At 44.7% G+C, this 20404-nt stretch overlaps 8 protein-coding genes across 8 annotated transcripts; 4 read left to right on the top strand and 4 right to left on the bottom strand.

Moving 5' to 3' along the window:
- Positions 1-175: 175 nt before the first annotated feature.
- DNA2 (bifunctional ATP-dependent DNA helicase/ssDNA endodeoxyribonuclease DNA2) lies at positions 176-4543 on the bottom strand (the record flags this gene model as incomplete). The annotated part of the gene is made up of 1 exon (XM_037281060.1): positions 176-4543. The coding sequence occupies one exon, from the start codon at positions 4541-4543 to the stop codon at positions 176-178; it is 4368 nt and encodes a 1455-aa protein (XP_037136955.1).
- A 482-nt stretch (positions 4544-5025) lies between these two features.
- HG536_0A00960 (uncharacterized protein) lies at positions 5026-5865 on the bottom strand (the record flags this gene model as incomplete). The annotated part of the gene is made up of 1 exon (XM_037281059.1): positions 5026-5865. The coding sequence occupies one exon, from the start codon at positions 5863-5865 to the stop codon at positions 5026-5028; it is 840 nt and encodes a 279-aa protein (XP_037136954.1).
- Positions 5866-6049: 184 nt separating this feature from the next.
- PRP8 (U4/U6-U5 snRNP complex subunit PRP8) lies at positions 6050-13312 on the bottom strand (the record flags this gene model as incomplete). Its single annotated transcript, XM_037281058.1, has 1 exon — positions 6050-13312. The coding sequence occupies one exon, from the start codon at positions 13310-13312 to the stop codon at positions 6050-6052; it is 7263 nt and encodes a 2420-aa protein (XP_037136953.1).
- Positions 13313-13503: 191 nt separating this feature from the next.
- CDC23 (anaphase promoting complex subunit CDC23) lies at positions 13504-15357 on the bottom strand (the record flags this gene model as incomplete). Its single annotated transcript, XM_037281057.1, has 1 exon — positions 13504-15357. One exon carries the CDS (start codon positions 15355-15357, stop codon positions 13504-13506), a length of 1854 nt encoding a protein of 617 aa, XP_037136952.1.
- A 164-nt stretch (positions 15358-15521) lies between these two features.
- THP2 (Thp2p) lies at positions 15522-16298 on the top strand (the record flags this gene model as incomplete). Its single annotated transcript, XM_037281056.1, has 1 exon — positions 15522-16298. One exon carries the CDS (start codon positions 15522-15524, stop codon positions 16296-16298), a length of 777 nt encoding a protein of 258 aa, XP_037136951.1.
- A 164-nt stretch (positions 16299-16462) lies between these two features.
- Positions 16463-18103, top strand: MTG2 (putative GTPase MTG2; the record flags this gene model as incomplete). Its single annotated transcript, XM_037281055.1, has 1 exon — positions 16463-18103. One exon carries the CDS (start codon positions 16463-16465, stop codon positions 18101-18103), a length of 1641 nt encoding a protein of 546 aa, XP_037136950.1.
- A 254-nt stretch (positions 18104-18357) lies between these two features.
- On the top strand, positions 18358-19671 carry DBP8 (ATP-dependent RNA helicase DBP8; the record flags this gene model as incomplete). The annotated part of the gene is made up of 1 exon (XM_037281054.1): positions 18358-19671. The coding sequence occupies one exon, from the start codon at positions 18358-18360 to the stop codon at positions 19669-19671; it is 1314 nt and encodes a 437-aa protein (XP_037136949.1).
- A 133-nt stretch (positions 19672-19804) lies between these two features.
- On the top strand, positions 19805-20368 carry NOP19 (Nop19p; the record flags this gene model as incomplete). The annotated part of the gene is made up of 1 exon (XM_037281053.1): positions 19805-20368. One exon carries the CDS (start codon positions 19805-19807, stop codon positions 20366-20368), a length of 564 nt encoding a protein of 187 aa, XP_037136948.1.
- Between the last annotated feature and the right edge of the window lie 36 nt (positions 20369-20404).

Below are 20404 nucleotides of genomic sequence, written 5' to 3'. Positions count from 1 at the left end.
GAAGTAGCCAAGCCGAGGCGCAGGAAAGCACGGCTTTTGATATGCTGGGGGGCGCCTTGTATTATTCTTACTCTGAGCTGAAAAAGAGTCAAGCATAGCTTGAGGTTTCGTGGATACAGATCCACAAACAGATCGCCCGCGCATAAATGGATCTGTGTGCATAAACTTGAATCAGTCAGATCTCAGAAATGGCCTGGCGAACAATAGGTGTGTCTTTGAATATCCTTGACTGGCTGCTTAGGTTCCTAGCGCCCGTAGTTCTTGTTTGGGAGTTTTTCGGTGAGTATTCTTCATCAGTCCTCGATTCGCCATCGTCGCCAAAGTTGTAGGCCTGTAGAAAATTCGATGCAAGATCATAAATCCAATCGCGCTCTTTAAGCAGATTAATAAAGTCTCTGATTTGAGGAAGTGAGCCAATTGTCTCTTTGGAACCTGCTATGATAAGTTTTGACTTTGCTCTGGTCATCGCGACATTAACCCGTCGTAATTCCTTCAATAATGAGCCTGCATTATTCCTTGTATTACTTCTTACCATAGATACGATGATACAATCCTTGTCACGACCCTGAAACTGGTCAGCGGTTAGTATTTCCAGGTTAGCCCATTTCGGACCCTGAAACGTCCTCTTCAGAAGATGCAGTTGGGCCCGGTACAAAGTCAAAATACCTATATCTGCGGGATTCACTCCGCATTTCGCCATCCCTTTTAAGCACTGCTGGATTATCCTGACTTCACCCTCATTAGTTATGTTGTCAGACTCGGAAGTCTCTTCAAAGTCAGTACAATTATCGTAATTTAAAAAAATCACCCTTCTCTGCGGGTCCAGTATGTCCTCAAGCCAGGGCTGATGATTGCTATTCGTTCGAAAACGTGTCAGTTTTCCGATGGACGAAATGTTAAAAGTTTGGTCACGAACCTGGTCGCTTCCGCATTTCAACTTCTTTTGGTATATCAGAAAGTTGGACAAAGCCATGATATCCTCGCACATCCGGTATTGAATTGTTAGCTCACTGACGCTTTGAGGATGATCGTCGCAGAGTATTTTGAACAACGATTGCTCCAGTCCACCGACGCGGGCGGCTTCATTCTTAACTAGAGGCGGCAACTGGTGGTGATCACCGACCATGATAAATTTCTCGCCTAATCTTAATGGCGCGAGAGCTATCGGCATTGATATCTGACTGGCTTCATCCAGAATCACGTAGTCGAAATCCTTTTCTCGCAATGAAAACAGAACATCGCTGATTCCGAGGCATGTGGTGGCCACCACAGAAAGGCTGTTGATCTCTTCAATGTATTCCTCGTATGTTTCGAAAGCCTCGAAATTAGGCTGATATTGTTGGACTTCAGGGAGTATCTTATGCTTCCTCCCGAGTCGGGCAATTTTGATATTTGTCGCTCGCAATTTCAATAAGACGTTATCGACAGCCGAATGGGTATAAGAGGTTAATAATATGCTCTTTCCAGCATCGACCAAAATCTTGATTATCTCAGCAATAACAGTTGTTTTACCAGTGCCCGGCATGCCCAAAATCAAGGCATAATCTTGGGCCCTCAGGACATTCTCTATCGCTTTGATTTGGTCGCTATTGAATTGTGTTAGAGTTTGTCTTGCCTTTGCGATAAGTGGGGACTCGTTATCAGTTAAAAAGCGAGGTGCCACTTTGTCCACGAGAAAAGCACGCATTCGTGCATCTCCACCGTCAGATCTTTTCACGGATCGCAGTTCATTCGTGCCTTCATCAATTATTACTTGTCCAGATTGCACTGGGGGCAGAAAAAGGTTCAACAGACTGAACCGCGCTAACGCCAAACCTTGTTGAGCTTCATTCTTGTCGATGCGATAAGAAACCATGTTTTGAATCCTCAGTAAGGATTCTATGCTTGTTCTGTCATCAACTGCGCTGACTATGTTGGTCAATCCACTGGACTTTTGGGCGGGAATTCTGTTGTTAAGAACCTTCCTCCTCGCCGAAATTGTTACTGAATCGGCCTTGATATCCACTATGACTCCCTGTGTGATGCAGAAATGCCCTGACTCATCACTAATGGTAACTCTATCATTTTTGGACAGCTGAGCGTAAAGCATCGACTGCAAACCTTCTTTAGTCCTAGCAAAAACATGAAGGAAAGAACTATTATCCAGTGGATTATTTGTAGAGCTTACAACTTTCAGATTTGCGAGGCAATGACCACCTTGCGATTCGTGAGCTTCGCTGCTTAGAAGGAAAAGGCTTTTGTTGATGAATTGTATTGAGGACTCTTCCTGAGTTATTAGTTCGTTGTATTTTTTTAAGAAGCGACTATTTTCAGAATGGTTAGCCACCAGGTGGTTGGTCAGATATTCGTAGTCTTCTGTCTTAAGACCGCTTGATTCTGCGGTACCATCTTCGAGTAAATTGTTTATCACCATGCAGGGAGCTTTCAAGTGGCAGGAATCACAAAAAGAGCTCTGCAAAAGTGGAGGCCAAATATCGCCGATTGGTCCACCTTTTTTGAATTCCTTTAACCTGTATTTCAGTTTAGTTGCCATTTGGTTTCTAAACATGAGGACATGCTTGATTGAATGAAGCATATAAGGATGTTTTATCATTTCATTGTGTCTAGTGTACAGTAAGAGAAAAAAATCAAAAGGAACCTCATACTTGTCATTGAGCAGAAGGGTGTAGATGAGTCCCTGGGCTTCATGTGAGATGCTTTTGCTTTTGCCCGTTTTCACCTCGAGAGGTACTATTGACCGTGTCTTCTTACAAAGAACGTCTAATGTCACATCTAGAAAACCTTTAAGGCCATATATCGGCGACCAGACACTTTCCTCTGTGTCAATGACGTTCGCTATCGACAGTGGATCGGTTTTCCTTGTACCAGACACAGACACATAGCAACCATAATTCCCTTGTTTCACATATCTAGTAAGAAGGTTGTGAATGTTCTTCAAGTGCATTTCAGTTATTTCCTTCCTGACGGTTTTTATACTTGCATTGCATAACAAGATAGCAAATGAGAATGTTTGTAACAGTGAATCAAGTTTTTTCTCTAAGAAGTCCATCGTAAGCGTCTTATTGTTCACCATGTTAATCAAGGCACTTTGTAATAGCTCATGAACAATATTACCAACTATCATGGCAATACTTGGTTCACCTCTCGAATCTTCTAATACTGACTGGAGGACCGCTCTTCTTAAACATTCGACGGACCCTCCTACTTCGGTTGCGGAAAGAAGCAAATCAGGGTTTAGTATCAATAGATTATCATTCACAAGCTGCGTCGTGGGGTCTTTATCATCCGATAGCAGTTTTTTATTCTCAAAGTTCTGACCCTCAACAATGTGTATGACGTCTCCTTCCTCAAACTCCAAGTATATCCATGGGTGTCGTACAATGACAGAGGTATTCTTCCCATGTTCATCAATACAAGATAATATTTTCTGACGCCCGATCTTCGGAAGACTCACTTCAGCAGTCTTTGTAACCACGAACCTCTCTACACCTTTCCGTCGGCTAGGGAAGCCGGCCAGCTTTATGTACCCGTCCATTTTTGCCTCGGGCTCCTGCCGTGAGTCAGTCTCAGGAATTCTTAAGCTCTGTGACAGCCGCGCCTCGACATTACCTATGTCGTCCTCGCAGCACTCCCCAGCCTTTCTGTTATTTATCTCATTGAAGTAATCTACCAGGGAATCGTCTAGTAGATCTGAATCAGTAAGTGGTCTTGCACTATTTTGCCTTTCAGACTTTTTTTCCGTCAAAATATTGATCAACGAATCATCTCCATCGCTCGACGCGTAAGCGCAATCCCCTTCAGATTTTTTATCTGCTGTGTCCCCCTTCTCCTGCTCCCGCATTCGGCTCGGAGAAGACGGTATTTGACTCATCTTGGGCACATTCGGCTTTAGTGTCAGTTCTCCCTCCATATCATCCAAAATATCATCGATGTCCCTTAAGGACTCCCTCAAGCTTTCTGTAGTACCCCTAGATCTTGTCGAGATCCGAGCTGGAACAGACATAGGACATGCATTATCTGTTTGCTCGCGTTCACTAATATTTGCAAAACTCAGAACGCTCTTCAGCCTTCTAGGCATCGGAGTGGAAGATGGTTCCTCGAATCTATCGGGTTCCATCCAATCTTCAGAATTTTCATATGAACTGCCAACTTTATCCGAATGCTCCTCTCGCACAGGCGAATATTGCCAGATCACCTTTTCGCTTGGCATGCCGTCCTCTCCACCAGTCGCTACCCTAGATTCTCTTGCATCATGTTTAGCCTTGGCTATTGGGGCAGAACCGCGCAGTTTAGACTCGCTGGCTTTCTTTTCTTGCCGCGATGACTTAGTTACCGTGCTGTTTCTTACCTGAGACACCGAAATTGCTCGGAGAACATTCGATTCATCGTTACTTCGGTTTCCGAGCGTGTCAACAGGGGCAAATTGATATTTCCTCTTCCGTTTCGAGCCGCCAGTACTTGGTTTTTTGGTTGCCGCCGAGATTCCGCCTTCAGGCGACGCTACCAGATGTCCGGATCTCTTCTTTTCTGGTGTTGTCGGCATCTTAACACTCAGGAGACCACTTGAGCAGACGATAGGACTGCCAGCCGGTACAAAGAGTGCTTCTCGTCCTCAAAACTGAGTCTCCTAATGGTGATCATTGTGTAAGATCTGATCTTCCTTCACTTCCGCACCTCTAAATAGTAATACCATGTCATGTGACCTCAGCTATAAGAATACTGCCAAACTATATAAGCAAGAGAGTGCTTGATGGAACGGCCATACCGTGCTCCAATGGCTGGCAATTTCATCTTTCAAGTGTTCTAGTCAGATCTTTGCTCATTGCTAGAAAAAACTGGCCACGGTAGGAAGCAATGTGTCGATCACCGGCTTCTCGCTACGCGGCTGGCAATTACGGGTCGATACGGTACGAATGGCCGCGTGTTTGACTGTACAGCTCCTGAAGGCCCGCTTCGGCAAGTTCGCAGCTTAGCAAGCCGAAAGTAAGCGTTTGCGAGGTGGAGAGGATAAAGTTAGTAATTTGCTTAAGCCCGGTGGTGCATTGAGTCACATACCATTGACGGGTCCGTCTTTTGACTGACTTCGACGTTTTCTTTAGCATTAGGGTCTCCTTTCATGTCGCGGAGATTCTGGGTCTTGGCTCTCTTCCGTGATCGTTCCAATGTTAAGTTTATATCACCGTGAGCTCTTTTGGGAGTCTCGTCGTTTCGAGTTGAAGTTCTAACAGGATCAGCTACCTCAATCTCATTGAAGAAGTCCTGGAGGTTTGAGAAGATCGCATTTTTTAGTTTTCCAATTGCTGATTGAGCGTCATCTTGTTTGAGTTGCTCGGCAAGTTCAGGCTGTTTCGCGAGAGATCGCAGCCTATTGATCTCTAGTCGCGTTTTTAGCATGAACAGCCGCAGCTCCGGCTCAATCATCCTCCTTGTTTGTTTCTCAGTGTCTTGATTCGATCCCTCCGGTAGGGAGTTGGGATTGTTGTCTTCCTTCGGCACGGTGAATCTCGGTTTAAGATAGCCAGTGGAATTGCGATCATCCCGGGGCTCCTCCAGCTGCTTCGCATTCGGCAGATCTAAAGAGAGCTCTCTAAATGCTTGCCTCAGGAAAGCGTCGCTAACTCCTGATCCTTCGACAATTTGTGAAAAGGTGAAGCCTAACTTAATAAGGTTTCTAACTGAACGGTGGACCGCAACTGTAAGATTATTGTGGCCGGAATCTCGCTCCACTGAAAGTTGCTGTCTTACTTCTTGTCCATCGTCTCGACGCTTATCGGACTTCGAAATGCTTCGCAGTAATGCGTCTCTTTTGCGTAACAGTCGATTGCTAAATGTTTCCATCACCTGTAGATGTAACTTATTGCTCATCTAATTCTCTCTATGTTGCGCTCCCGCTGCGTTCTTCATGTTTTATGTCTTCATCGAGTTCTTTTGTTCCATTTTCCACTCGATGAGATAAGGTTACAGCTAAAGACTACGATGAAGATATAAGCATACTTCGCAAAAATATCTACATAGTTTTACAATTGCGTGGAACATAATTGGCGTTTTCTCAGGCGAATGGATCTTCTTGTTCAGCGTCGACGGCTTCATCCTCATTGGTAGCGCTGAATTGCAGAAAATGGGTGATACGATGTGTCTCGTTGTAGAACTCCAACGGGATGCCGATCTTCATGTCATACCGCAGCTCTTCGGTGAAGCTTGCTCCCATGAAAGTATAGTTCCAGAAATCACTGGATGGAACCAAGAAGTTTCCCATGAACCTCTCGGAAAGTAGAAGCTGAGCGTGCTCGCTAAAGCCTGGATCAAAGCCTTCTGATATGATGTCGGCCACACCTTGGTTTTGAGTGCCCCAGTTGTAACCCTCATCAGTCAAGTTGTACGCTGCAAGGGACACACAACCTGGTAACAGGCAGACAGTTAAATCTATTTTTTCCTTGAAGTGGGACGCAAATACCCTTGTATGTGTTGTTACTTCAGGTGCTGTCATGAATTTCAGGTCCTGAGTCTGAGTGTGAACCCAGCCCAGCAGTTGCAGATCTTCGAGCTCTGGTTGATCTTCAGTGATAGGAGGCTTGCAGATTCGAACTGAGTTGCCATTTCCCAATTGCGGACACAGAGCTATAGTACGTATTTCTTTGACATTCGGGTGCTCTGGTGAAGAGCAGCCATACATGTAGGCGGCAACTTGAATTTTCACATCCGATATCTCGATAAACTTCTTTAGCAAATTTCTCGGCAGGACGAAAACGTCCTTCTCCTCAATGAAGTCGTCCGACGCAACGTATATGTTGTTAAGCTTCAAGTATAACAAACTGTTCGCAATGGCGTTTTTCCTCCATTCGTTTTTCGATGAGAACGCTTCGTTTTCGTAATTTGCTGAGGTAACGACGACTATTTCCTCACCCTGGGCATTGACAGTCTTAGTTTTCATAACGCTAGATGCTCCGGCATCGAGACTATCAGCATGATCCTCAATCCTCGCCGCCTCAAGCTCAGCCATTTTCTGCCTCTTGACCGAAGGCGCCTTGATATTCTGCCCCAGTATCAAGTCCTTGATTTCAGTTTGGGTCAAAGCAGAAATGTTGACGTTGTACTTCTTTCCATAGGCACCTAAAATCAAATCACGCATCTTAGCTTCAATTTCGATCCATTTCTCGTCAGAAAATGAAGGCCACAGGTGGTGAGGCTTTATAGGAATTGTCGGATCACCAAGTAGGATCATTTTCGCTTGTTCTTCATCCGTTTTCAGGCCCCTCAAAAGAAGAATCAGCCTTGAAAATGCAGTGTATGAGGAAACCCTCTCCAGCCAATCGTCATAAATGTTGAAAAGTACCATTTGCGGTTCTGTCGCTTTCAGAACCACATCTGACAGTTTGTCGATAGCCATAGAAGCAGAAAAGGGCAATCTCAGCTCAGTAGGTCTAATTGCAATGTTGGGAAAGTCTAACATGTGTACCTCTAATGGATCAAGCATAGCTTTACGAGTAACAATTATTTGCTTGGGCTGCTCTTCCTTAGGTAAGGACCTGATCAGTGCACTCACCTCTTCCGCGGTCTTCCATTTGGCTAGCTGACTCAAACGCTTCTGACCTGCCCAAACTGAGGTATGGATGATTTTTAAAAAGAGATGGCCAGTTTTGGGATTCAAGGTAAAAACACAGCCATTTATAGCTTTCGTCGCGACATTGCCCTCCAGCGTTCTGTGAACTGCTACCCTGTATACGTTCGTATCATCAACAAAGAGCTTAACGTCGTTACTGAATAGCTCTGCGTAGTTCGATGAGTTGAGGAACGGCTCTTGGATATTTGACTGGTATATCTGAAGACCTTTCCTGATGCGCTCACGTAAAACATACAGGGCAGGATTGGCTTTCATGATGGTTCGCATACCATTCTGAACCAGAGGTTTCAGACCGCTAAACCAATTTCCGTAAGCATCATACATGTTATAAGCGAGATCGATCCCAATCATGACACCTGTTGCCGATGGGTACATACTGACATTATCAGTGGTGTAGTCAAGAAACTTAGCACGAACATACCTTGATATGTCGTGAGAATCATAGTCACCATACCGCAGCTGGACATCGAACCACATTTTCTTTGAATAAGTAGCATCGAAAGAATCCTTCGAATCGTGTAGTAACGAAGGTTTAGATACAGCCCACTGATACATGCTGGTCATGGTAACATCCGCAGCTGAAGAATTCATTTTGTAAGATTTACGCGGATGAACTGCCTCCTTAGTCACTGTTTCAATCTGAAGCACATCCAACTCACCGTCCAATATCTGACAGACATCAAAGACGATGCTTTCATGGATTTTTTGCCACAGATGCGCACGGAAAATCTGTATCAGAGAAATCTTCAAGGTCGGAATCTTTCCATGCAGAAATATCCCAGTAAGATCTAGCTGGACCAGAAATCCAACGTAAACATTGGCCCTATTGATTGTAGGTGACCACCACAAAGTAAATCGACGGTTGGGGATCTGACTCAGGCCAGTCCTTTGAGCGTGCGTAAGTTTCTTGAATTGCATAGAGTCCTCGAATCCTGAAGCTTTTTCCCAGAAAAGCCCCTCCCAAGAACTGAATCCGGTACCCTTGAATAAAGTATGTTCCAAGATTGTTTCTATGCCTCCAAGCGCCTGTATCACATCAGTTCGATATGCATTTAAATTCCATAGTTTACCATCATGGTGAGCATTCGTCCACCAAAAAGGACTGTTTCGTTCTAATGAGAAACTCTTGAATTCTCTGCGTACACGATGCCCCCTGTCATAGGCTAAGACATGACGATCCTTTTGAAACAAGGTGCTGATCCTTGGTATACCTCTATCCCAAGAACCTTCCAATTCCTCAAATGCGAGTCTGCGATTTTGCTGCAGGGCCTCATGTCTTTTGGCAGCGTATTCGGCCCACACTCTTCGAGAGTCTAAAAACTCGTTTTCCCACGTTGTTATGTATCGAAATATAGTAGGTATCAATTTTTCATCCTCATGGCTCATCCCTGACCTAAAGTGTGTAACTCCGGTTTCCGTTTGCCTTGACCATGTCAAATCAGAAGCCGGAATTAGAATGTGAGATGCGCTTATCATCCCTAAACCTCCAAGCTCCTTGGGAGTGTAGAAAACAGCTGGCGGAAAACGTGTCGGCATTTTGGAATTCAAGCCAAGCTTGACTCTATTCTGGATACGTGTTTCTGACTTTACCAGGACGTCTAGCAGAGGCTCTGTTGCTACAATTGCTTCCCTAAAGTATGCAAAAAGTGAGAGTAAAGCAGTATTCCACTTTGCTGCAATCTTAGTAAACGTTGTAGATCCCGATGCCATCAGTATGCCACGAATCTTGCTATCGAAATCTTCTATGGCCTCCTGTGACACTTTGAGGAATGCCTTAGCAGTTCTTTCCTTCGTATTATCATCCAAAAGATCCCAGACACCTTCACTAGTATAGATCACCTCGTCTATCCTGTGCTTTGGCAAAATGCGTACTTCGAAGCCACACATTGTGAATAATAGATTAGGATTATCCTTGCTGTAGACGGAAACGAAACTAGTCTCCCACTTGAGCACAGCCAATGATGAGGGTATCCGACTTTCCATCTCCCAAAAAATTGCTCGGCCCAAGTTTACATCTTGGCGCATCAATCTCATGCGCGCATCTCTTGGCCAACATTTTTTGTTATTGTAGCCCACAGCATTTGCAAAATTGGGATCAGGATTCTCCGAAAGATAGTCCTCAGTGAGTTCGTCAGCCTCCTTCTCCTCAAACTGGAATAAAATGTACACTTTATCCAGGTAGCGAACGTATAACCTAATTGGGTTTCTTTTCTCTGTTTCAATATCTTTAAATTGCATGAAATCGTTGGGACTTTCAGGCCCGCCAGCCAAGTCATTTGCTCTTTCCGGCCCAAGTAGGAGGAGATCCATAACCAAACCGTAATACTGGTATATAAAGGAAGCAAACTGTAGGCCTCTGATCAACCCATATTTATTCACATGGGCCATATCTTTGTAGTTAAGAACCACATTATTTTTGGCAGTCATATAGTCCGCAATGTTGGGATCGACAATGAGTCTCAGTAATCTATTTAGCAGAGTGAAGTCCACTTTTTCTGCCATTTCTCCCAGCCTGGTTTCTAAAATTGCGGTTGACTGACCATTTGAGACATCCCAGACGTCAGTAAGATTGTTCAAACCCTGACACCATTTGTATACCAGCAGAGGGGGTATTTCAGCATCGCTCGGTTTTATCCAATTAGGAAAGAGGTTCCTCTCGTCAGCTTCATACCATAGGTACTGATCCAAATATGCGTCTGTAATCTTTTCCAAAGGATCCACAGCGAACACCGGCGATATTGTTCGATAGTGGTCAACCATTGTCAGATCAATCGACTTAAAAACTCTTTGAGTCAAGAGATATTTTTTTATCCTGTTCAAAGTTTCGTGCGGATTATCAAATGCCTCTTCGATTAAAGCCAGTTCTTCACGTTCGGTTGAGTTTAGTCTTACTTTCGAACTGTAAACATCCTTTAGATTCTCTAGTGCTAGAACAAGAATCTTGGTGTCATTTTTGTACGCCAATGGAGGAAACGGTATGGGTGAGAAGTTGCGCGATTCGAGCCAGTTGACCATTGTCGCGAAGATTGCTGTTGCTTCGTCTGGCTGGATTTCGGGGCCATTTTTTTCGATTAACTGTTGTCTTTCTTGCTCATTTTTTACCCAGAGCCTCGTCAACCGCCCCAAGTTCTTTTTGACTACGGTCTTTTCGACGTGCGCACCCCGCCTCATTCGCTCTCGGTTGTGATGAGCCGCAGAGATCCAGCCATTAGCTTTGGCCTTTATATATCTCTCGATTATGTTCTTGATTGGCTCGGGCATTCCTGGAACATCCCATGGTATATTTGCCTTCCAGCACCTCCAGGCTTCGCTCAGATGCTGTAGAACCGTTCTCGCCTTTTTTTGCCTAATTCCTTCAGGGATCATTTCTAGAATGTCTTTCATTACCGAAGCTCGAAGTTCTAGGTCATAATAGGCCTCCGCTCTTTGTTTTGTTGTCGTTTTAATAATCTCATTGGACCTACCCTCGAATTGCCGAGTGAGAAGGTTACCAAGCCATCTTTCCAGAAGCGGAATGATACCTCTCATAAAGAATATCCACACCCTCCATGCCGGCTGCCAAAAGCCGCATCCAGGACCTTTCCCTATTATCTTGTTAAATCTGAAATATACCAAATGCTTGAGATCCTTACATGCACGAATTTGATGCATTACCTTGTACTTGTATCTGTAAATCCCCGTAAGCTGACCAAGATGATTCAAAATGTAATATATTGCGTCTGCCAATTGAAAAGAGTCGACATTACCAAGCCGATATTGCACATGAGAGTCGACAAGTAATTTGATGACCTTCAGTAACTCCCTTATCAGATGAAAAGCATTACCGAACCTTGACTTCTTACGTTCTTTGGTTGTCAAAGTCTTGGTTGGCTTCAAATTAAAATTGTAATCTAGATGGAGATATGTTAGGCCTCTGCGATGAATAAGTAAGTTGAGCATATTGTGTCCTTGGCGACACAATTGAAGACCTGCTTCTACCCAATCTATCGTCGTCTGCTGAAAATACTTGGTATTCCTGAAATCTTTAAGAAGCTTGACTTTTCTGGTGCTAATGCCATTCTTCGGTTTGAGTTCATTCAAGACATACGTTTTTAAAAGTTTTTGATGAGAAACTCTAGTCTTGATTGGATATTCTTCATCGGGATGTTGTAAATACCAACTTTTGATTAACGGAACATCCTGAGCTCTAACCATTTTTCCAGAATTTTTGTTAAATGGGAATGGAGAAAAAAACAATTCGAAGGCATCTTTACTATCAGGAAAAACGAGCTCCTCATCAGCCATTGCGGGGGTCAGCTCTTGCGGGAGTGAAATTTTGTAATCTGAAAGTCTGTGAATATTGGTATTGTCATTTTCGGCTATTATGGGATTTAAAGAGGAATGGAAAAAAAAAGTGGGGTTTTCTGTGTCGTTTTGGTTCTTTATCAGGCAAGAAATGGGATCGCCATACCAGGATATTTCAACTGACCGAGGGCGCGAGTTATAGAGGTGGGGGAACGCTATTCTGTACTCGCTTCGTATTGGAACTCGAAAAATAATTCTATCAATAGAGTTAAATTCATTGAAATCTTCCTCCTCCTCGTGAGGATATAACGGTTCAAATTTTGGTCCTCCCGGAATTGCTGTATTGAGGGCTTTTGATGTTAGAAAAGCTTTCTTATCGAAAAGATAATAATAGTTGTGATCTTGGATTTCGTTTCTCAAAGGAGTGGCCAATCTTTGCAGGTTTGCCATAACTGGTGGCGGCAAAAACCACCTCCTATATGAAGAACCATTGACCTTGTCTTCATCATTGGCCAAAGGTCGGCTGTCGTAAAACCAATCCTTGACAAATGTATCTTCAAGCTTGTCGAGGTCCAAATGCATAGGGTCTAAGGGTTCGCACGCCAGTATGTTTTGTGCATATGACAAAGGCGGCTCATCGTCATCAAAAGCTGGAAACCTCATTCGCTTGAAATGAGATCTATCTCGTTTTTCTCGTCTCATTGCTAACCACATAGAGGCCCACTGGGCGGTGTATATAGGTTCTATGACACGCGGAATCTCATTCACGAATGTGATAGCACCCGTCACATGGTAAAGAACTTTGACCTCCTTTACCGCTTCCCAAGGTTGTGGCATGTTTTCCACAAGTTTAAGCATAGCATGAGGCATGTACTTTAGAGCTCCCAAGAAAGCCCTTTTATCGTAGTTAAATCGTTTAGATGCCATATCCGAATGAGTATCGATAATCTTCCGCAAGTGTTCGGGAGGCATTTCTGGTTTTTGAGTTGCAACCCTCACTTTCTTAGAGCTTCTTTTTCCCTTCTTTAAACGTTTCCTCTGACTATTGCTGGCATAGCGGCTTTCTAAATTTCTCTTATGGTCTGATGATATTCTAATCGAATCATTGTCAAGCTCGGCTCTTTCATAACCACTTACATGACTGGTAGAATCATGTGTTCGCATAATTCGACTCTCTGTGATATCTGAATCGAAGTCCGGAGGCGGAGGTGGTGGCTGTAAAATATCATCCTCGAAACCAGGAGGAGGAGGGGGAGGAGGTAGAGCTCCATCATCAAATCCTGGTGGCGGAGGAGGCGGCTCATCCCCATCGAATTGAGTAGGCGGAGGAGGCGGCAGAGATCCTATAGATATTGAGCCGCGTCCATCTGTTTGTTTTGTAGAAACTGGAGGAATTTGATCGACCATAGTCTGAGTATTCCAAGCGTGTCAAACCTGATCTGGGGTAAGTTAAGACCAAAGTGGTTCAATATCGTTCGTCAAGACGGTTGATCCTTCACCTTGCTATAGTGCGATGAGACTTGTCTTCTAGTACTTTTACCAGGTTAGGCGCTAACAACGTCGCTAGATACGAGATAAAGCTAAAGCCTTTATAAAGGCTATTGAATCCTCTGTCTACACTCTCTAGCTATCGATCTTGCCTCTTCAATCTCCTGAGAGGTACCGTGGGACACTCCTACAGCGTAGTTATATGCTTGCTCATAGTTCTTTCGCTTGGCTTCGAACTTTGCCAGCCAGAGTCTCGCCTTGGCAGTCTCGTCAGTTATCAGTCCTTCAGTAGCCTCCTCTACATCTACGCAGCGTACCATGAATTTTTTGCAGTTCGCAACGTCATGAATCTGTTCGTAGAGCTCTGCCAAACGATAGAAAAGGACACTATCTTGATCCACGTTGAGGGAAAGTTGTAGTGCTCTTTCGTAGCACTTTATTGCTTCCTGCCTGTTTCCGACTTTCGAGTAACACGATGCTAGAGCTTGCCACATACGTCTATCTAGTGGCTTGAGTGTGCATGCTTTTTGAAAGTAGTACAACGAATAAAGGTACATGTCAAGAACCTCGTATGCCTGGCCCAAACCATACCATGCTTTGAAATCCTTCGGATTAATGTCCACGGCTCTGCGGTAACATTCAATCGCTGCGTGAGAGTTCCTCAGCTCAACGAACTCATGACCCATCAGAGTCCATGCGCTCGTGCAATTTCTGTTCAAAGTCAGAGCCCTCCTAAAGTACATGATCGATTTTTCGTGCTCCTGCCTAGCGCTATAGTAATTTGCGATAGCGCAACACGTCTCCGGTCGAAATTTATCGACGTGAGATGTGAATTGTGCCAGATATGCGAGCTTCGAGTGCTTTTGCATGACGTACAGTATATTGGAGTAGGTATCAAGGTCATCTAGTCGGTATGGGTCAGACTTAACAATTTGATCAAACAGGCTCTCCGCGTTCCCATAGTCCATATAGTTATAGTTGATCAAAGCATTTTGTGCCTTGAGATATGTGAAATTAGGGAATATTGAATGCAGATAGTGTAGCTCCTCGAGGAAAACATCAACATTTCCACTAAACTCCTGGAAGAGGGCAACCCTGAAGAATTTCATCATAGCATTATCCTGGATTGAACTTTGTGACCTTATGTTATCATTTGATTGCAGTTTCAGTTTACTTTCTATGTGCTTCAGCAGCAAAAGTGATTCATCTGATCTTGAAAGACAGTCTAACAATTCAACCCAACAAGTCCAGTTATAAGAATACAAAGATAACGATCGAAGAAAGCACGAGCTTGCTTCACTTTTGTTGTCATCGTGCTTGAGTAATATGCCTTTAAGGTAGTATAATAATGCAATACCGATGTTGGAGCCCGTCTCCTGCGTTTCAGTCTTTTCGAGGAAGGACGTTAATTCCTTCATGATAACAGGCGAGTCTGCTTGTTGCCCATCGCCTGACAGCGGGGATTTGGAGGCCCCTCGCGATCCAAGTTCTCTATTGGAATCATTCGCGTGATTTGCATTGCGGATCATATGCCTCGGTGTCTTGCCAGACGTTAGAATATCTTCCGTACTGTTTCGAACTTTGCTGTCCCAGCTGAGATATTCAGCATACAGTTTGAGGAACTTCAGACAAGGATTTGAAACATCTTTAAGGAAGAATGCACACCGATCAAATTCTTTACAATCGAACAGCGTCGATGCCAATAAATACAGGTCGTACTCCTGCTCTGAAAGTTCCGAGAAATCCTGATAACCTTGGTTGTCCTCTCTCGTATCGTTCCCATCCCTACTAGCAGAACCAGCTGCATCTGATACGGTGAGACTCGAAAGCTCTATCATGCCACACAATGCTTCGGCAGCCCATTTCGAAGATTTGTACAGCTTCAATTTAGACAGCTTGGTTGCTGATCTTCTCAGACTCAGTCTAATATCTTGTACAACTTGGATCTGATCTTCAAGATTCATTGGAAAGTACTTGATTGCCTTGGTATTGCTCAGGATTGACTATTGTTGTCAAGCCGCATCACAAAATATATGAGTATCGTTTACTAATAACTTACTATAACTGCAACGAAAAAGGCTAGCTAGCGAGAGCGTTGCCTATAAAGAACCTGAACCTGTATCAATTGATGGACAATAGTTGTTTTGAAAGGCTATGTGAGCAGGAGCAAGCACTGCATGAAAACTATAGGCATTTGAATTCTGTGTTCAGGGTTTTACACGAACTAACCGATACCAGCAAGGATGAATCGGCTCAAATGGACACTCTGGAGTCATTGTCAGACGAATACAGCTCCCTGGTGGCGAGTTCAGTTGATCTAAGATTTTCAAAATACCAAGCGAGGGAATCTCAGGTCGCCGCTTTGCAGAGAACTCGACGTAATAGCAATTACGCAAGACTACAAAGCGTCGAGAATCTGGCGGAATTTATCACATTACTAGAAAACATCAGCAGAAATTACTTGACTTATGTCAACCTGCTGAAGCGGTTATCGATCGATCTGGTGAAAGAAATTGAAATAGCAGATCCCAGTGTGACGGAATTCGTGGTGGACAAGTGGAATCCTCCTAAGAGCCTACAGCCGATATTGGAGGACCTAGGAGACTGTAACACAGACCCCCAAGCCGCGGTAGCTCGCTTGGATGGATATTTAGACCAGATCAAGATGGAACGCGCTAAGTACACTATTGAGAATAGACACTCCCTGCAAGGCATTTTACGTGACCTAAACAAAGAAGTAAGTGACTGGAGGAAAGAATGGGACTCGATAGAGAATTGGATGTTTGGTGACAGTGCTCATTCCATGAAGAAAATGCTGCAGAATATAGATTCTCTGAAGTCAAAACTGCAGCGTCAAGAGCGACTCGAAAATGGCACAGATAGCCAAGTGGCTAATGCCAGTTAGCGAAACGTTATCCATCGTCAAATAACTTTCCAGCAGCATATTCAGTTATATCGAACTTCAAGTGTATAGTATTTCGCCAACTCACTCATAAGCAACGAGACGATGACCGAGATGCCATACCGTCTCCAGATGGAAGTATAGCGACAGGAATCCTCCGGAGAAAGATGCGAGCAGCTTTTAGGAGCTCCGTGGTCCGGTTAGACCTCAGATTCTTCAGCCAAGAGTCCCTCAAAGCTCCAGATAATGCACCAAGGGCAGCTGCCAATGAGCAATGGCTTGATCATTTGAAGAAATCGAAAAGGGACCCCAGGATAGCGTCTAATTTGTCTGAAAGCCGTGAAGAGCTGACAGACGACACTCACCAATCAAATGAATTCCCGATCAACATTCTCTCCATCCCTCCTGAGACGCATTACATCAATGTAGAGAGCTCGCTGGCAAACTTTACGTCCATGAAGTACCTGGGGACCTTTAACAAGCATAAACATAGACAAGGTAACTTTGCAGATGTGAGGATCATCAAGTGTCGAAGTGGTGGTGGAGGCGACGGCGCAGTCTCCTTCTTCAGAGATGCCGGCAGGTCGATAGGCCCGCCTGATGGCGGTGATGGAGGTGACGGTGGTAGCATCTACGTGCAGGCTGTGGAAGGTTTAAACTCGTTGTCAAAGCTTAGAACGACTTATATCGCGGAGGATGGCTCGAATGGCGGGGCAGATCAACTGGATGGTGCTCGCGGTAAAGATATGCTGATCACTGTACCGGTGGGTACGGTGATCCGATGGTGCATGGATCCCAAGTCTACTCGGGATTTCATACAGAAGCAGAGACCGAGCTCTGGAAATGGGTCATCTGTGAGGTCAGTATTGCATAAAAGCATGGTGAAATTGCAATGCAGGGGAAGATTCGAGCTGGATCCCATTCCGCGATGTATTCAGCTATTCAGAAATAGCTATAGACCGGGAGAAGGATGGATCTTTAAGGGGAAGGATGAAGTCTATCATAACGATAAGGAGTGGTTTATAGATCTAAACAAGAAAGTCGAGTCATATGATATGAGCTTGTATGACACAGAACTCGAGGAAGACACATTCCCTCTATTTGGCCTTGATCTAGGCAAACCTACCAAGAAGCCTATTTGCCTGCTCAAGGGCGGAAAAGGTGGTCTTGGGAACATGCACTTTTTGACCAATCTAATCAGAAACCCAAGGTTTGCAAAATCCGGGAGGGCAGGTCTGGAGCAGTATTTTATGCTGGAACTCAAAAGCATTGCTGATTTGGGCCTAGTTGGCCTGCCAAATGCCGGAAAATCCACCATCCTGAACAGAATCTCCAATGCGCGCCCAAGGATCGGACACTGGGAATTTACAACTTTGACACCTACCATAGGAACAATTGATTTGGGCTTGGGAGAGGCGTGTTTCACGGTTGCTGATATTCCCGGTATTGTGAAGGATGCTTCCAACGACAAAGGTTTGGGTTTGGAATTCCTGAGGCACATTGAACGTTCTAGAGGCTGGGTATTCGTAATTAGCATTGCTAATGATGACCCTATGGCTGACTTACAGACTCTCATCAATGAGTTGGGTGGAATAGAGAAAGCAAAGAGTAAGAATGTGCTCGTTGTTTGCAACAAGGCTGACATCGATTTCGACAAGGAGCATCCTATAAACAAATTTAACGAAATCGCAGAATTCTGTAAAGAACACAGCTGGGACATCTTACCGATGAGTGCGCTAAAAGGAGAAAATGTTGACATTCTGGTGAAGAAAATGGCCAAGTGCGCCCAAGCCACCGGGCATTTCTAGACCAAGAGATCAGTTTGAACCTCACCTGTACATATTTATATTCTCTATTTCAGTATTAATGCAAATCACGGTACTGGCTGCAACAAATGCCTTTAAATATTATCAACTTTTAACTACCTGTTGCTTCTATTTAATTTCTGACGTAAATCATTTTTTCGAGGTGCCAAGACCTTGAGTTGAAAAATTTCAGTATCAAATCTCAGCTCATCGCATCTCATCGCAAACCAGTAGAAAAGGCTTGAAGATATTTGAGGATGTCGGAATTGTCCAAGAACAATTTTAAGTCGTTGGGTCTTCCCAGATGGTTGGTAGATTCCCTAATGGCGATGAAAATTACACAACCTACTCAGATTCAAAAGGCATGTATTCCGCCAATTCTGAAGGGAGGTGACTGTATCGGTGGTGCAAAGACTGGTTCTGGTAAAACGATTGCTTTTGCGGCACCGATGCTGACCAAATGGTCTGAAGACCCTAGCGGCATGTTTGGTGTAGTGCTGACACCGACCAGAGAACTAGCGATGCAAATCGCCGAGCAATTCACCGCATTGGGAAGCAGTATGAATATTCGAGTATCCATCGTCGTAGGTGGTGAAAGTATTGTGAGCCAGGCGCTTGAGTTGCAGAGGAGACCGCATTTTATCATCGCAACCCCCGGGCGACTGGCCCATCATATACTCAACAGCGGAGAGGACACGGTAAGCGGATTAAAACGAGCTAAGTTTCTTGTTCTCGATGAGGCTGATAGTCTGCTAACAAAGACTTTTGCGAATGACCTCAACGTATGCGTGGGTGCCCTTCCGCCAAAGAACAGAAGACAGACATTACTGTTTACAGCCACGATTACCGACCAGGTTAGGGCCTTACAGGACGCCCCAGACCAGGAGAATAAACCCCCTTTATACTGTTACGAGGTTGAAAGCGTGGATAAAGTAGCCGTGCCATCCACGTTGAGGACAGAGTACATTCTGGTACCGGAACATGTGAAGGAAGCCTACCTCTATCAGCTGTTGACGTGCGAGGAGTACAAGGACTCCAGCGCTATCGTCTTTGTGAACAGAACCATGGCAGCAGAGATCATGAGAAGAACATTAAGAGCTCTGGACATCAGGGTGGCCTCTCTGCATTCCCAAATGCCCCAACAGGAGAGGACCAATTCGCTCCAACGGTTCCGTGCCAATGCAGCTAGGGTTCTCATAGCCACAGACGTCGCTTCAAGAGGTCTTGATATTCCGGTGGTTGAACTGGTTGTCAACTACGACATTCCTTCCGACCCAGACGTATACATTCACAGGTCTGGTCGTACTGCGCGTGCCGGTAGGCGTGGCGATGCCATATCCTTCATAACGCAACGAGACATCTCGAGAATCGAGGCCATCGAATCGCGGATCAATAAAAAGATGCAAGAGTGTACCAAGGTGCACGACACCGCAGTCATACGAAAATCGTTAAACAAAGTTACAAAGGCCAAGAGGGAAGCTCTCATGGCTATGGAGAAGGAAAATTTTGGTGAGAGAAGGAAAATTCAGAGGAAGAAGAACAACACGGATCAGAAGAGTCTGAGGGCTTAGGATAGAGTATGCTTGTTTTATAGAAAATTCGTTAAACAGGGCTGCGATGAGCATAAGTGCGCGCTTGAAAAACTGTTAAATAAAACATAAACAACACACACTAACAGCTTGTCAGAGAGTCAGCGAGTTGCCGATGTCGAGATCCAAGGAGATTCAGGAGAAGCTAGATCTGCAGGCAAAACTGCAGCGATCGTTTGGTCGCAATACAAAGAGAGTCCTCAGCTGGCTCGCCATTAAGGATACCGAAGAGCCCGTCGACACTACTGAGCTAAATAACAGCAAGGCTACATTTTTCACTCTGCCAGTGATGCAAACTGGCTCAGGCCTCAATCTGAACCCAGTGGCGAGCACGTCCGAGAATCGGGATGACATACACACAGTCGGTGAGTTCATACAAAGCGAAAAGAAGGTCAGCTCGTTGTCGAAAAAAAGACGACCACACCACAGCACCCAAAGCAGCGGGATCCATAGGATATCCAAGGATGACACAAGGGCAATGGTAGCTCTCAAAAGAAAGATGAGGCAGAATCAGAGAGAGGCTGCTCGACGCAAGACACAACCGGCCGCCGCGTCAGCAAACGAGCGGAACGGACACGATGGTGAATCTGAGGACGAGGATGATGATAGACCGGTTCAGAAGGCCTCTAAGAAGTCCTTTGGTCTGCTATTCAGTGGTGGAAAGAAGGCGAAGAGATGAGTTATCATGTCCACGTGATCAAATGGGCAAATTTTT

The sequence above is a fragment of the Torulaspora globosa genome, chromosome 1, assembly GCF_014133895.1.
Source record: "Torulaspora globosa chromosome 1, complete sequence".
NCBI classification, from domain to species: Eukaryota; Fungi; Ascomycota; class Saccharomycetes; order Saccharomycetales; family Saccharomycetaceae; genus Torulaspora; species Torulaspora globosa.
This window is presented reverse-complemented; position numbering and strand designations above follow the sequence as displayed.